General features: G+C 36.1%; 1 protein-coding gene across 9 annotated transcripts in view; it reads left to right on the forward strand.

Annotated features, from left to right (window-relative positions):
• The window catches only part of COX7B2 (cytochrome c oxidase subunit 7B2), a 169926-nt gene extending 152345 nt beyond the window's left edge, over positions 1-17581 (forward strand). For all 9 annotated transcript variants that reach the window (XM_054683171.1, XM_016951797.2, XM_054683170.1 and 6 more), the window contains one exon: positions 17167-17581. In XM_054683171.1, coding sequence (XP_054539146.1) covers positions 17216-17461 — 246 coding nt within the window. In that variant the 5' untranslated portion in view covers positions 17167-17215 and the 3' untranslated portion in view covers positions 17462-17581. The remainder of the gene's footprint in view (positions 1-17166) is intronic.
• Positions 17582-18313: the final 732 nt, after the last annotated feature.

Consider the following 18313-nt stretch of genomic DNA (forward strand, 5'->3'; position numbering starts at 1 on the left):
ATAGCATTGGAAGTTCTGGCCAGGGTAATCAGGCAGGAGAAAGAAATAAAGAGTATTCAATTAGGAAAAGAGGAAGTCAGATTGTCCCTGTTTGCAGATGACATGATTGTATATCTAGAAAACCCCATTGTCTCAGCCCAAAATCTCCTTAATCTGATAAGCAACTTCAGCAAAGTCTCAGGATACAAAATCAATGTGCAAAAATCACAAGCATTCTTATACACCAGTAACAAACAAAGTGTGAAATCATGAGTGAACTCCCATTCACAATTGCTTCAAAGAGAATAAAATACCTAGGAATCCAACTTACAAGGGATGTGAAGGACCTCTTCAAGGAGAACTACAAACCACTGCACAAGGAAATAAAAGAGGACACAAAAAAATGGAAGAATATTCCATGCTCATGGATAGGAAGAATCAATATCATGAAAATAGCCATACTGCCCAAGGTAACTTATAGATTCAATGCCATCCCCATCAAGCTACGAATGACTTTTTTCACAGAGTTGGAAAAAACTACTTTAAAGTTCATATGGAAGCCAAAAAGAGCCCGTATTGCCAAGTCAATCCTAAGCCAAAAGAACAAAGCTGGAGGCATCACGCTACCTGGCTTCAAACTATACTACAAGGCTACAGTAACAAAAACAGCATGGTGTTGGTTCTTGATTTCTTTTTCTTTCTGCTAGAGAAAATTTCTAATCTTTGCCTGGTCTCACCGTAATTGTCTTTTCCTCAATGAAGTATTTTCTGCCCACCTAATATAAAATCACTTTCCTAGTATTCTCATTTTTATATCACTGTATATTTTATACAGTTTATCTCATACTACAAGTATATAGGGTTGTGGTTGCTAAATAGCTTGCTCTCACACTAAACTGATTTCCACAAGGGCAAAAAATGCATCTGTTTTATTTATCTCCACTATTTCAATATATAATTGAGTTGACAGTACCATAATGTAAAAATATTGTTTCATTTGCTCTAAACTGAACATGATAACTAATATGTACATGTTTTGCTAGAAGTGAAAGGAGAATTAAATGCTGATGTGAGAAGTGGATATAAAAGTAGACATATAAACATTCAACAAATAACATGGTATACACTCTACCACCAAGAATCAACAAGTTCATATGTATGCTTTTGCAAAATTTTAAATGATGTATGACATGTACCTACTTTGTCACTTTGAAGTAATTGAAACAGTAGATGAGAGAGTGTAAATATCTCCCCACAAACAATTTGAGCTGATGACAGGAGGATGAGTTGGAATTGACTATGTGAAGTGAGAAGCAACAAAACTAAAAAAAATCTTTGGGAAGAAGGAATGTCTATTCCAGAAAACTGAAAGAAGGTCACTGGGATGTAGAAAGTGAATAGGAGATTTGTGTGAAATATTGCTGATTAAGTTGTCAAGGACCATGAAAGCTTTATAGTTCATTGTTATGGACTGTTTGTGTCCTCCCCAAAATTCATAATTTGAAGCCCTAACCCTCAGTGTGTCTGTATTTGGAGATAGGGTCTGTGAAGAGGTGATGAAGATTAAATGAGGTTATAAGGGTGCATCCCTAATCTGAAAGGGCTGGTGACTTTATAAGGAAAGAGACATCAAAATGAGCTTTCTTTCCACTATTTGAGGACATGACGAGAAGCTGGCCATCTGGAAGTCTGCAAAAGAGCCCTCACTAGAAACAACCCTGCTGGACCTTGATATTGGAATTTCTAGCCTTCAGGACGTTGAGAAAATGTATTTTTGTTGTTTAAGCCATGCAGGCTCTAGTATTTTGTTTGGGCAGCCTAGGCAGACTGAAGAAGTGGTATCAAAGAAGTTAGCCTTTACCTTAAAAGAAGTTAGAAACCATTGAGTGGTATTCTGTCCTGACTTAAAACAATTGACCTTTCCACCATTTTCAAGTTATTTTGGTAAATATCTGGACTCTTTAATAGTTATATTTAGGAACATAAAGAGTCTTGATACTAGATGTCATTATGATCATATATATATGTCATTATAATAAAAGAAATTCTCATTTATTTGTTTTTGTTTTTGTTTTGAGACAAAGTCTCTTTTGCCCAGGCTGATGGAGTGCAGTGGCATGATCATAGCTCGCTGTAGCCTCCAATTTCTGGGCTCAAGCAATCCTTCCACCTCAGCCTCCTGAGTAGCTAGGACTACAGGCATGTGCCACCACACCTGGATAATGTGTGTGTGTGTGTGTGTGTGTGTGCGTGTGTGTGTGTGTAGAGATGGGATCTCATTGTGTTGTCCAGGCTGGTCTTTAACTCCTGGCCTCAAGCGATCCTTCCACTTTGGCCTTCTGAAATGCGGGATTATAGGTGTAAGCCACTGTACCTGGCCAATAAAAGAAATTCTTAAACTTATTCTGTGGAATTGGATAGAACATAAGAATAGGAATGTACACCCAGTGAAGTCCTTACTCTTTGTCCTTTGGCATACTCCTTACATTAAAATAAAGCCAATGGTATTCCTTTAATGGTAGGAGCATCCGATTTGGTAGTTGAATCAGATAATAGAATTCTCTGTGCAGAGGAGAAACTTGTGACCAATAGAACTCTAGATCTGAATTATTATTCCCAGTGTGTTAGAGTGCTATACTTGGCAGATTCTCATACTTTATCCCTACGAAAGCATTAGGCCTGATACAACCTTTCTAATCAACCACATATCTTGAATATCATTCATCTCATCAGTGAAAAAGTATTTCTAACATCCATTAGATGAATTAACACACCCTCTGGTTTATACTTCTATAATTATGTGACAGGTACATCTTGTAGCCATTCCTAGAGTATGGATTTCTGATTAGTGTACTTCAGATGCAAACTAACAATCCTTACACTGTAAATTGAAGTTAATTTATGTACATATACATAACACTATTTATACTAAAATGTTTTTAATGTAAATTATCACATAGTGAGTATAACAAAGAGTTTTCATTGTGGATGTGATATAGTCATGTTTCTTCTCTTAGGCTACCTTGTTAGCAGTTGGGAAAATAGATGGAGGATGGGGAATGGCAGAGGTATTGTGGAAAGACCATTTAAAGAAAGCATATGAAATGAAGTTAAGTTAGGATGGAGACATTTTGGATAGAGAAAAGTTAGCAGATTTGAGATATTTTAAAATATTTTAAAATTTAATTTAAATTTCAAAATTAAAGAATTAAATATTATATATTGCAAGGGAGCTGAAGGCATCAAGAATTATTTCTACATTTAACTTGCTCAGCTAAATGATGGAGATGCTGTTCACTGGGATGAGCATCAATCCCAGGCAGTGTAACACACTTACTTGAAACTTTAGATATAGAAACAAAATCATAAAGGAGGAAACATTGATAAGGATCAAACTTGGGAGTAGAAGAGCATGATTGTACACTTATTCTATTGATTTTGCAGACACTTTGAGCTATTTTAGGAGAAATGTTGGGAAGGAAGTTTGATGTACTGTATTGCTCTGGAAGTAACAAGAGAATTCATATGTGCAGATATAACATGGGAGTCATCTAATTGCCCATGACAATTAAGTTTATTAGTGTGGTTGAACTACCTAGTGAGAGAGAGAACATAAAAAGCAAAAATAGATGAGAACCCATGAGTGAACCCTGAAGAACTCCTACTTCTAAGAATTTGTTAGAAGATGAGTTTGTAAAGAAGAAATAGCCATATAGACATGAAGAGTAATAAGGGAATATCATGGAAGCTAATGGAAGAAGAATTTCCAGGAAAGAAATAATTGGTATTATTGCAGTGAAAAGTCAAGAAAAGTGATCTAAAATGTTCATTTTGCGGGATAGAGAGGCCATTGACCTTTGGACTACCTATTGATATAGAATTAGGGAATGAAAACTGCATGGAGTGAAAGAAGAGTGACTGGAAGTTCAGGAAATGGCCAAGGTTTTTTGAATAGTTGTCTGAACCTGGATTCCTTTTCCTGTGGGCAGCCCCCTCTGCTCTTGCCCACCACAATTATATAATATTCTCATGCTGTGTACAGTTCACACAGTATAAATTGCTGTTTTAGCCTAAAGTATTTTTTTGTTTTGAGACTATTTTCTTCAGTTAAATAAAATAATGTTTTATGTAGGGTACTTTCATGGTGGGTATATGCTTTATCAATATTTTTGGTCGTTGCCAGTATTTGAGCAGTAATAATTTGTAGGCTCTTAAGATAATTTGTGACAATTATTGTAAGACATACTTAAGGGAATACCTTCATAAATCTACCTTAAGCCTGGTCCTGGATGAAGCATGTGCTTATGAAGCATGGCTACTATTGAATTGGCCGGTATTGGTTCCAAGATTTTTAAATTTATTCTTTCTGGTTCTTTAATGTAAATCAGAAAGTTATAGGTGTTGATGCAACATCATGAACTTTGAAGTAAATGTAAATGGCTCCACTTTAGATACTGTTAATTCTAAGCACAATTAGATTTTAACTATCTTGGTTCTGGTTATTTTGTATATATTCAGTATTATAAATTACATTTGTTCTTAAAGTTGTCTGTGAGGCATATCGGCTATTATTTCATAGTAACGTTAAAGACAAATTTTATGGTGATTACAACATGATGTTCAATCAAGATTAAAATGTGTTACATCATTGGCAAAAAGCCAGAAGGAGCTTTATTCCAATGTGATGCTTAAGTATAATATCAATGTTATATATGTTGTCATTAGGAATTTGACATTAAAGGAGATTCTCTTGATTATATATGGTTGCACTTGAAGGTCACCTTTAAAGGAGAAGTGTTTGAAAACTATATTTTATCCTTGATAGGTAAAGAAAAGTCCACTTATAAGTGGGAGCTAAGGCCTGGCACAGTGGCTCATGCTTGTAATCCCAGCACTTTGGGACACTGAGGCGGGTGGATCACGAGGTCAGGAGTTCAAGACCAGCCTGATCAAAATGGTGAAACCCCGTCTCTACTAAAAATACAAAAATTAGCCAGGCGTGGTGGCACACACCTGTAATTCCAGCTACTCAGGAGGCTGAGACAGGAGAATCGCTTGAACGTGAGAGGCAGAGGTTGCAGTGAGCCGAGATTGCGCCATTGCCCTCCAGCCTGGGCGACAGAGCAAGACTCTGACTCAGAAAATTAAAATAAAATAAAATAAAATAGTAGGAGCTAAATGATGAGAATATATGGACACATAGAGGGGAACAACACACACTAGGGTCTTTTGGAGGGTGGAGGGCGGGAGAAAGGAGAGGATTAGGAAAAATAACTAATGGATACTAGGCTTGATACCTGGGTGATGAAATAATCTGTACAAGAAACCCCCATGACACGAGTTTACTTGTATAACAAATGTTATATAGGTAAACTTACTCCAGAAGGCTTTTCCTGGTCTGTTTGTTTGGGAAAGATGTCTCGTATTTTTGGTGACATAGCAGCCTGATCATATTTTTTATTACTTTTTGCACATTGAAACCTTATCATTATCTGCCTCTTCTGCTGAGCATTCCTGAAAAGATAAATCATTCTTATCCATTATTTTTGTGGTAATTCCTGTGTTTAGTAGGCTGTAGTCACATAATAGGAGCTCAGTTTAATCAAGTTTAAGTAAACAAAATAAGTTTAAGTAACAAAATAGTGCTATTTAGGGTTTTCTAAGGGATCTTGTCATGCACTAAAAACCTTGGAAAGGGCAACTTTTATTTGTGGAAACAAGTTCCTTAAAAAGACTGCGTGTTCCCATCCTCACACATTGTAGATTTGCCCCAGCCTTAGACTCCTCTGGGGCAGTGTATCACACTTATATGAAACTTTAGATATAGAAACAAAATCATAGAGGAGGAAGAAACTTTAGAAAATCTAGTCCACTGGTCTCTCTCAATGAATAAACCTCTTTGTTTCCACTGTACTTTCAATGTATAATGGACATCTTTTGTTTCCGCCCCATTCAATATCCATTCTGCCTACCTCTGGTGACAGCGTACTCCATGTTCCACTTTTGGTCAATGCCCTGATTCTAGAGGAGGGCAAAAGATTTAGGTCCCTTACCTGTTCTACACTTAGATCTTTGTGCCACTTTTATAATTACTTTTCATTAGAAAACACATATATGAGTTTGGCTCTCTGCCTCTTCCTCAAATAGAGTGTAAAGACAGGAAAGGAGTATTAGGTTCTGTGTATTCACTATTTGCCATTCACACTCTAATTTCTACCCACATTGTTCTTCAACATGCATCAAGTCATGAATGGCCAGTGACCAAAAGATTATTAAAATATTAAAGGGCAATATAAAGTGATCTCTAGGTCTTTCAGATCTGATGGTTTTTTATTTGATGAATATGATAAAATACATTATCTGTATAAGAAAACCTACCATTCCATTATCAACAGTGGCTCTAAACTATATAAACTGTATGTAGTGTTTGAAAATTCTGGCCTATTTGCATAGAAATCTTACTTTTCTAATTAACAAATATTCAAATGATTATGTTAATTTAGTTTAGGGGTGCCCTTTTAGACTAAGAAATTTTAGACTCCGTTAGATTAATGAAATAGAGGTTGAAACCTTGTAACCTCTCTGAAACAAGAATGTAATTGGAAATTGTAGGATTTCAAAACAAAAATCTGTATTCTGATTTTTTGTTGCATGTTTTTAGATGGGTAACCTCTTTTAGGCTTGCTTTCTTCCTTAAGATCCTTCCCTCAGGAACTTAAAAGAAAAACTAAAATGAAATATCAGTTCACTAAAATAAGCACCCTGCCTCAAAGTTTAGCAAAGTGCATCCTGTCTCACTGTTTCTGCTGAGGCATCTCCAAGAAGGAAAAAAAAAATCAGTGTACCAAAATTTGCCCCTCTGGCCAGTTTTTCTCACTTACAAATAATGAATCCAAGGGGGAAAAAAGGATAGGTAAAATATCTTGTTAAAAGTTATTTTTACCAATATCTTGTTAAAAGTTTTTTTAAAGTCTCCAAAATGTTATGAAAGTGAAAAAAAGAAAATTATACTGAAAGCACTGGCCTAGTAAAACAACTTGCAATGATTAGAGTTACTACTTCAATGCTGTTATGTGTTCTTCTCATCAGATGAAATTTCTCTGCAAATGCACCATAAGTTATGTAGGTGATAGCAATAACAAGAGCCTTATTCATAAAAAGATTAATTAACAGGTATATTTTGAGCAGAATTTAGGAGCACAGAGATAGTCCAAGTTGGAAATAAATAGTCTGGAGTTTGCAGAAGCAAAGTGGAAAAGATTACTTTGCAGTGCTAAATATTCCAATCTAAATGGGTAGTTTTATCAAAATTAACTTCTGGACTGGACCCTTACTGGCTTGAGTTCTGGTTGGCAACTGCAAACAATTTTAATGCAAAATGGAAACAATTGGTAAATGTGTCTTTAAAAATTAAAATATCTGGCTGGGCGCACAGTGGCTCACACCTGTAATCCTAGCACTTTGGGAGGCTGAGGCAGGCAGATTGCCTGAGCTCAGGAATTCAAAACCAGCCTGGACAACACAGTGAAACCCTGTCTCTACTAAAAACACAACAAAATTAGCCGGGCGTGCCAGCGTGCGCCTGTAGTCCAGCTGAGGCAGGAGAATTGCTTGAACCTGGGAGGTGGAGGGTGCAGTGAGCCGAGATTACGCCACTGCACTCCAGCCTAGGTGACAGAGAGAGACTCCGTCTCCCAAAAAAAAAAAAAAAAAAAAAAATTAAAATATCTTTGATATCTAAAAGTTAAACAGGCCAATGTTTCCTGTATACTTTTACCTAAATATATCAGTGATAGATTGAAGGCAGAAATGACTTTGACAAGTCCATTTCAAAGTTTTAATGAAAGTTTCAAATTATGCAATGAGGGGTCATTGATTCACCTTTAATGGCCACCGTAGAATCATGAAATATTTTTATTCAGAGTCTATTTAATTAATAAAGATGGATGTGTTACCGTAACACTGAGGGTTTGGTCTAGGTTCTGCTGCTCACCACAGAGAAAGCCAATGACTGAGACAACGATTATAGCAGAGGTTGGCTGCTATAGCCAAGGAGATGGGAGGGAGATCAATCTCAAATTCATCTCTCCGACCGACTGAAATTAAGGGTTTATAGCAGGGAAGAAATGTAGCAATGCATAGGAAAATAGGAGCTCAGGAGGCCTAAGGAGGTAATCATGATGAATGAGGGGACTGGTGTCCCATTGTCTGGATGCGGGGATCTGGTACTTTGATGCTTTTTGAGACGCCTGGGGGTCCTTTTCGGAGGAAGGAACTCAGATGAAACAAATGTAAGTTTCAAGCTTTAAAACAAGAAGGGTCAATTTTCTATGTTTATACAAAAAAAAAAAAAAAAAAAAAAAAACTATGGGACCATTGGGTCAATTTCAGATGTTGAAACCAGAGAAACATCTGCACAAATATTAAAACTGCCAAAGTTAGAATCATATAATGAAGGCTAGAGTTCATTGCTCTTATGAGTGTTGTTAAGACAAAGTGGGATTACCACATACCCTGTACTCCTTGAATCTTATGTTAAAAGTTCCCACAAGGAAATGATTTAGTTTGTGAGATGCCTCCTGCATCCATTAAGCCTTTGGAAATGAGTACAGTGTTGTAACAATATTGAGAACACAGAGGCATCCTTTGGTTTTCCCCTAATTGTGTTCTGCAAAACACTAATCTGGAGATATGCTTCAGGGGGAAAAAAAGCATGGCATGTTTAGCTACATTTGGAATACACCACGTGCCATCCCTCTCAAAGAATCACTGTTTAGCACAATAGAGGTTGGAAAAATACTTCAATAAAGAAAATTTGACTTTGTTAGCTGCATACTTCTCAAAACTTAGATAACATCGAAACCCCGTTTTCAAGTAACTTCTATTAATATAACATCAAAGAGAACTAGTGAAATAGGCATATTTTGGGAAATACTGACATAAGATCCCTTTTCAATTGGAATCACTGTCAAACTATTAAAGCTAAGAGACTATGTATTTCAGCCATTGGGATGGAATATACTTTTCTTAAGTTAATGAAATACATTCCTACATTCCAGTTTATACATCAGTTTCTGAGAGTTCCATTAGCATGAGACAGATTCTCAGAGGTTTGTCCTTTTTAGATACCTGTGCAAAGTAATTGTGATCTTGCCCTGCAAAGCTGAAGATTTGAATGAAGAAATGTGATTACACTAAGGGACTAGCACATTTTGGGACCTTAGCTGGTGAACTGTACATATTTGAAAGATACTGTAATGTCAAAATAACATAGACATCCACTTTGAGGAAATGTGTTGGGCCTACTTGAAGTTTAATAATGAACAAAATAAGAATTGTTGCACAGTTGGGACACCGACTCACAGTGTGACACACGGAAAAGCCTTCAACCTGTATGCCACTGTTTTGTTATCTCTTACTCATAGCTATCAGAAAGGGAAAAGAGTGAGTATAGTTGGAAGGACCTTATGATTAAAGAAAATATTATGGGTACTTAATGAATGAACCACCCTAATGTGATCTGCTCCATAAAGGAAACTGCCTAAATGAACACTGTGATTATTCTCAGACTGGACATTACTGAATACTTTCAACACTCCATATGGGATAGAAATGATCTGTTCATTTAGACTGTGACTGGGAAGAATGTGAGCGAGAGTGCCTACCTCAATATCCCTTTACCCTTCAGGCAACATATGGCATTTGAGGACACCAGCTCACAGGTTCTTTGTCCACTCTCTTATTTTTCCTCCAGGCATAACAATTCACTGCTATAATCTGCCTTTCTGTTTGTTTAGGTAGCATCCATTTCTGTAACTTTTTAGGCTTAATAAAGTGACATAAAACACAGCCTTAAGCAAATGGTTGTACTATCCATCAATTCAGTGACTTAGGAGATGATGCCATTACATATAAAATAGAACCATTGTTCAGCATTTTTACCAGCGGCGTTGCTTCTTTCAGAGTTCCCATATTTCCTGTTATGAAATGGCTGAAAACTTGAATACATTGTGAAAGGGGACACTTTGCACCGTGTACACTTAATCCCTACTTGAGCATCATCATCTGCTGACAAATACATAAATGAACTGAAGACACCGCAGGTTATGTGCATTTCCATTTCAAGAAGATTGCCTTTTTTATTGTTTCTTATTTTGCATTGATACCATGAAGCTGTAAAAAGAAGAGTGGAAATAAAAGCAAGTGGAAATCAAGGTATTTCAGTTGAGTAATGTCCAGGAGTCCTAGCTCCAAAAGCGTATCATTCATTTATACAGCAGAACACCTGTATTACTAATGCTTTTAATGTTTTTAAATGCTACCAAATGTTTCTCTTGACTAACTTATTCCCAGGGGGTCCCTATAACTCTTTCAGGTCACTCAGGTACTGCTTTCTAAATTACCATGGTAGTAGATTCAATTACTATTGTACTCTTTCGGTGGCCTAAAAGAATAAATGGTCTTCCTAAAATGCTTCTTTTTATTTTTCCGCCAAGGAAAAGCCCAGAGTGTTAGAGCTGGATAGTACCTTGGAGATTATCTGACTCAATGTTCCATAAATATTTCTGATGATAAAACTCTCCTGAGAATTTGTTTTAAAAAATACAGATTCTCAGGCTACTCCCCTTGGAGACTCTGTTACAGTACGTTTGAAATTGAGCCCAGGAATCTACATTTTGTAATAAAGATTCCAGATGACTTTTACGATCAGATAGGTTTCGAAAAACTAAATTAGTTCAACTTTTTTATTTTATAGGGGGTAAGCAGCTGTCCAGGTAGATTAAGTGATTCATCTGAGTTGTATCATAAACCATTTAAAATATTGGGATTAGTTCAGGAAAAATGTTGATGGGCAACATTTTTGCATCCCATGGTAGGGACCAGGATAATTTATTTTCTTAGATTTTAAGTTGCCTTCTCTATTGTATAGAATGGTGTCATTCATGGTGGAGAAGTGATAGGGGAGGATACACCTTTCTGTATATACAGCAGTGGTTCTGAACTGGGAATGATTTTGCACCCCAGGTAACATTTAGCAAGGTCTGGAGACATTTATGGTGTCAAAACTGGGGGATACTACTGCTGTTATTTAGTGGGTAGAGGTAGGGATGCTACTAAACATCTTACAATGCACAGGATTACTTTTCCCCTCTCCAACAAAGAATTATTCATACCAAAATATCAGTTGTATCCAGATTGGGAAACCCTGATATACCCCTTAATGCCTTCTTGAGCTTCATCTTCCTCTGAACTATTTAAGAGTAATATCTGGGCAATTTGAGAAATAGGACTCTGTTTTGTTTTCTTCTTGAAATTACATAAAAAGCCTATATCGAAGCTAAGTGGGTCATTTGTTTGTCCATGTTGGGCTATACTTACTTAGACTGGATACAGTTATTATTTTGTTTTTGGATCATACAGCAAATCCTTTTGAAGATGCTTCCGCCTTCTACTCAGGCATCTAAACCTGCCTTTCTGTGGCACACCTTAATTATGTATGCTTTGACCTTTCAGTATTCGGTGCCTAGATCACCCAAACTCTTATTCCCAAGGTCAGCAACAAGCTACAGTGTCAATATCTGCTGATTTTGAACAGAAATCAGCACAGAGGTTTTGGGTGAAATCAACCCAGAGGTTAAGTGAATGGAATACTCAATTTAGTTAGAGTAACTTACTTACTAAATTGATCTGATTTTTATTTTATTTATATTTCTCGATTCTATCTTCTTTCTATTTCTGGTATGAGTACTTAATTTAGATCATTATTTTCTTTTTCATCAAGCATTGCCATCAATAGTTAACTAACATCTTAAATTTTTGGCATTTTTTTCATTTCTCCATCCATTTTACACCTAACAGTTATGTTTGTAAAATGTGTTTTCTGATTACACCAATCAATAGTTTCTCCTCACCTACAGGAATGTTTCTCAAACTTGAGTTACGTTTGGAATCTTCTTAAAGTTATTTCATCACTTGTACCATCTTAAATTATTTTATTACAAAATCACTTACATATGGGTAAACTTGAAACTGAATTGATCTTCATTATATTGGGAGCTTAATACAACGATAAAACCAAAACATGTTTTCAAATAAAAAATGAAACAAACTATACAACAAATAAAGATCAAATTTGTCATATTAACAGTGTGGCAGTTAACATTGTCCTGAAACTCTAACACTGTTTGTAGTGATCGTAGTTCTTTTATTTTCACATGTCTGTGGTTAGTAAGCTTTGGTATGACTCAATTCTTCTAATTCTTTATTTTGTCCCTTGCAAACGAACACTTTAACATAAAAGCTGCATCCATTCTTTTTGCATTAACCCAGGGCAAATAATTGCTATATACCTTTGTAGCTAAAATGCAGAACAAAGATAAACAGAGACACTAGAAATTGATAAGCTGCATCATCCAGGTCTCATATTATTTTTATATTATGAAAATAAAAAATTAAAAATGAATTTTGATTTAATTTATTAATAAATTAAAAATTCTCATTTTTAACTCAACAGCAAAGGTTGTGAGTATGACAACTGTTTTTTTAAATAATGGGAAACACTGACCTGTAGAATTGAGTCAAATGCCATAGCAAAGCATTTAAAGTCCCCAGTGTGCCATTCTTTTCTCATGTCTCCAGGCTCATCTGTTGGGCATTTGTTGCTTCAAAGCTTATTATGTAGTGTTACCGAGCTCACTAGATTGCCTTGTCTCTGTATTAATTCCAGCCTATGTGCTTAGGTTTTGCTTCTCCATCTGTGTATTCCTCCCCACCAACAATTTTTGTTTCTGTCTATTTCAAAATAATATTTCAAGATCTAGCTTAGGTATCATCTCTTCTAAAACCATTCCTAGGATCTCAGGATAAAATGCCCCCTCCTCTGTGAACTAAATACACCCTGTGCTAATTTCTAGCCTACTTCCTTATGTAGAGCAATAATTATTTATTTCTCCACTATACCATAAGCTTCTTTAGAGTAGACATTGTACTGATGACATCTATCCCAGGCTGTAACGTACAGTAGTTAATAGGTAAATAAATAGCAAAGTGCTGTGAACCATTTCCAATTAAAGAGCCGTCTCTGGTAACCAGCTTGGTTTTGTTTTGGTTTGGTTTGGTTTGTTTGATCATTTTCCAATACTCAGAGTTGAATACACTTTAAGAAAACATGGTATGGTTGAAGAATTAGTTGGATTTAGAATCAGAGGACTTACATTCACATCCTTTCCTGTCATTTGTTCTTAGGTGTAAAACAAGGTTAAACAGTCATCCTTCCACACCATTTTTTCAGATGTGCAAAATCTTGGCACAATGTCTTAACACACAGGTATATACTCAATAAATGTTAGTTTCCTTACTACACTGTTGTTTTACTTCTTTTGATAGCCTTCAGCGATTTGAAATTATTATCGTTACCAGTGAAGCTTCAGATTTATATACTTCCTTATTGTAGTTAGACTGAGATCAAGTATTAGTTATTTTTTGCAGAAAGAACTTTAAGATGACTACATATAATAGATGACACAATCAGTCTTTCAACTTCAATGAATACTTCACTCCCTTTAACCATTTATATTTATTCAGAATATATTTCTTTTACTGCCATGGGCATGAGGGAATTTTTACTTTGTTTTTACTACCTAGAGAAATCTGTCTTCCTCTATCTTTTTGTAGTCTATTTTTGTCAGAAAGATCTACTTTCAGAAACATTTCCTTTACCTACTGTATTATTGAATTTCTTTTTTATGCTTTCATATGGATATTAGAACCTGTAGCTTTAGTTCTTTAGATAATAGGAGTAGAACTTACTGATAACACAAAATTTATTGTAGAGGTATGTAATATGGGTTTAAACAATATGGAAAATTCCTTGAATTTTCTTAGCTTTTACATGTATTTTATAAAGATAAAGATAAGATAGATCTGAAGGCAGTTGAGACGGATGTAGCTGATGCCGACAAGGAAAAGAAAAAGAGCAAAGAGACTGCAGTTTGTTTATTATAGGATGAAATGCCAACTGCAAACTATGGAAGGATTTCCTAAAGGAGAATTCTTAGTAATAGACTTACTGGTTCAAGCAAATTCAGGCTAGATGGAAAAGAAAAGCTTTATAGATATGGGAATAGCCAAAGGATGAACTAAGCTTCTAAGAAATGTGATCAATGTCACTAGAGACAAAGGATCTGAATTTAAATGTAACATCATGAGTATAAGAAAAATGAAATCAATTTGTCATAAAGCAGCAAGCATGAGCCGACCCACTAGAAATCCCTGTTATCACAAATCATTCTTTGGTTATGTGTCTTCCTAAAGAATGAAAGCAATGTGTGGCACAGGTCCTTTTGTACTGGATTAAGGCTGCACCTGTCATACCCTGACCGATGTCACCTTCTGCCTACTCTCTGAATTCAATTCAAATGAAAACCTTGGTGTCTTTGGGTGGGAAGATTCATGACTAACAGGAAACATTTTTGAATATCTTGAACCTCGGAAGAAATTAATTTGGCTCTGGTTGCCCTGTTTGTCACAATCATGATGAGTACCACTTACCATATGGTAGGAAATAAAAGAGAACCTTGGGGTCTTGTTTTCAAAGTTGGAATAAAGTCTTCTGAGCTGGAAAATCTCAGTGAATAGTTATGTTTACAAGTATTGACCTCAGGGCCTTTTATATCTGTGTTGCCTATGTTTGGGCCACAGTTAAGATATGTCATTGCTGAAGACAGAGTGTTGTTTGACAACTTGCACACAGGAAGATAAATTTAAAGAATTATTTTATGTTTCTACTTCCAGATTTCTTGTAACTATCTAAGAAATAAAATAATTTTGGCTATTATGAAATGCACATCTAATTTCATTGTATTTTGGCTTGTTCTTAGTATTCATTTTAGCTTCTTATGAGGATACCAATATTCACTTATATTTCAGATTGGTTTTACTTTATATGCAGTTACCTCCCGTGCTCTTGGAGAACTTGCAGTTTATCAGAAGAGAATAAAAAGATAATTCCTTAGGAGAATGACAAGGCAAACCACAGGCTTGAAGAAAGTATTTACAAAATCCATATCGAATTGAGGACTGTTATCCAGAGTATACAAAGAACTCTTAAAATTCAACAATAAGAAAATGAACAACCTGAATTTTTAAAATAAGCGAAAGGCCTGAAATAGATACTTCCCAAAGGGGAGATGAAGATGGCAAACAAGCATATAAAAAGATGCTGGACATTATATGTCATCAGGGAACTGCAAATGAAACACCTATTTACCGATTAGAATGGCCCAAATCCAGAACACTAACAACATCAAATGCTGGCCAGGATGTGGAACAAAAGAAACTCTCATTCAGTGCTGGTGGGAACTCAAAATGGTACAGCCACTTTGGAAGGCAGTTAGGCAGTTTCTTATAAAACTAAACAAATTATTACCATGTGATTCAGCAATCATGCTCCTTGATATTTACCTAAATTAGTTAAAAATATATTCAGACAAAACCCTACCCACAGATGTTTATAGCAGCAGCAGTTGTATTCGTACTAATTGAATCTTAGAAGCAATCAAGATGTCCTTCAGTAAAATAATAGATAAATTGTGGTGCATCCAGACAGTGGAATATTAATTAGCACTAAAAAGAAATGCACTCTCGAGCCACAAAAAGATATGAATGAACTTTAAAAGTATATTTTGACGTGAAAGAAGCCAGTCTGAACAGGTATACTGTATGATTACAACTATATGACATTCTGAAAAAGGCAAAACTGTGGAGACAGTAAAAAGATCAGTGGTTGCCAGGAGTAAGTCAAAACAGAAAGATGAATAGGTGAAACCGAACCATTGCCCTGTAGACTGTTCTTTTTGATAAACATAGAAATTGACCCTTGTAGTGTTAAGAAGCTTGAAACTTTTATTTGTTTTATCTGAGTTCCTTCCTCAGGAAATGACCTTTAGGCCTCTCACAAAAAGTAAAAAAAAAAAATGAAACCAGATCACCACACCAGATGCTGGACCCATCATTCACCATGATTGCTTCCTTGCTCTTCCCAAATGCCTGTTTTCTTACACATTTTTACATTTCTTGCCTGCTATATAAAGCCCTGGTTTAAGTCAGGGAGATGGATTTGAAACTGAGCTCCCATCTCCTCCGCTGCAGCACCTGATTAAACCCTTCTTCCTTGGCAATACTTGGTGTCTCAGTGATTGGCTTTCTGTGTGGTGAGCAGCAGGACAGAGACCAAACCTTTGGTGTTTCGGTAACATAAGCAGAGCACAGAGGGCTTTTTAGGGCACTGAAACTATTCTGTATAATACTAAAATGATGGATACATGTCATTATACATTTGTTAAAACCTATAGAATGTACAATATCAGGAGTGAACCTTCATGTAAACTATGGACTTTGGGTAATCATGAAATGTCAATGTAGGTTTATTGATTCCAACAAATGTACAACCCTGGTGGAAGATGTTGATAGCTAGGGAGGCTGTGGGTGTATAGGGTCAGGGTACATGGGAACTCTCAGTGTCTTCTGCTCAATTTCGCTGTGAACCAAAACTGCTTCCCCAAAATATTTCTATTTAAAAAGATAATTCCTCAATGTTAAGTGTTATGAAAAAAAGGTTGTAAATTGTGTGATAACCCAGAGACAAAGGGGTGTATTCAACTTAGTGAGATATCGAAAAGACTTCACAGAAGTGGTAACTCTTAGAGCGGAATTTCAAAGGCAAGCAGAATTTTGCCTGTAGGAGGGGGAAGGTAAGTATTACAGTTAAAGAAGGAGAAGGAAAGGGGTTAAGCAGGAGGGAGAAAACGAGGAGGAGGAGAGTGAGGAGGCATGGCGTGTTCTGTGACTTTCTGTCTGTTGTAGCCATGTTAATAAGTTTGTAGTCTGTAGAGTCAATGCATTGGATATTTGTGATGAGTAGAAAAGCTAACATTTATTACATGCTTACCTTGTTGTTGTTTTGTTTTGGATTATCACACGTAATAATGCTGAGGCAAAAAGAGGTTAAATAGTTGCCCCAAGTTCATATAGCTAATCGGTGGCAAAGCTGGGATTCAAATTCAGATATTGTTATATCAAAACTCACATTCCTGAACACCACTCCAAGGGGTGATGTAGCCAAACATTCAAAGCGGAAGGAATTGAATGACGATTGGACATCAATGCATATCTTTTCTCTCTTTCCAGCCTCTTTGCAACAAAATAGACCAGTAGCTGAAGTCAACTGCAATCCTTCATGATGTTTCCCTTGGCCAGAAATGCACTAAGCAGTCTCAAGATTCGAAGCATTCTGCAAAGCATGGCAAGACATAGCCATGTAAAACACTCACCAGATTTTCATGATAAATATGGTAATGCTGTGCTAGCCAGTGGAACCGCTTTCTGTGTTGCTACATGGGTGTTTACGGCCACTCAGATTGGAATAGAATGGAACCTATCCCCTGTTGGCAGAGTTACCCCAAAAGAGTGGAAACATCAGTGACCATCACAGTTGCTGTAATGACAGAATTGTTTAAAAAACCAACTTGTCATGTAAGCACTCTACTGCTTATTAAAATATAGCACAATTGAAAAAATAAAATGTGTTTTAAATCTTTAAAAAGTCATTGCAAATGGTCATTATATTGCCTGGGAGCCATACAATAGCAGTGGGTATAGATTACAGGGGATTATGAATAGCAAATATTTGAATGTAGGATTAGTAAAACATGTATTCCTCTGGTTTAATGACTTACACCAGGTATCTTTCAGTGAATATATGCACATATGTAATTTACAAATTAATTTATTTGGCTGGAAAATCCTGTTGAATCTTCCTTGAAACTCTATAGATGTTTCTTGACTTGGGATTACATCCCAGTAAACCCATCGCAAATTGAAAATGTTGTAAATTGAAAATACAATTAATACCCTACATACCCATTGTAAAGTCAAAACGTTGAACCATTGTATGTTCAGATGCTCCTCATTTTATGATGGGGTTACATCTAGTTAAACCCCTCAAAGTCAAAAAATCATAGGTTGAGCTATCCTAAGTAGGGGACTATCTGTGTTCAGAAACTGACCATTTTTCACATCCTTCATCATTCCCACCCTGGTCTGAACCATTATATTCACGGAGATTATTATTAAAAACTTTGTAACCAGCCTTCTTGTCTCCGCAGTTTCTGTCCTCCAAACCTGCCTCCCACCACCGCACACAATCTTTTTTCAGCTCATCAGCCAGTGTTCATTTTAAAACATAGTCTAGTTCTGTATGACTCTTCATTCAAAACCTAATTCTCATTTCATTCCAGAGTTAATGCTAAAGTCCTTAGAAAGGTACACAGGTCCC

The sequence above is a fragment of the Pan troglodytes genome, chromosome 3, assembly GCF_028858775.2.
Source record: "Pan troglodytes isolate AG18354 chromosome 3, NHGRI_mPanTro3-v2.0_pri, whole genome shotgun sequence".
Taxonomy (NCBI): domain Eukaryota; kingdom Metazoa; phylum Chordata; class Mammalia; order Primates; family Hominidae; genus Pan; species Pan troglodytes.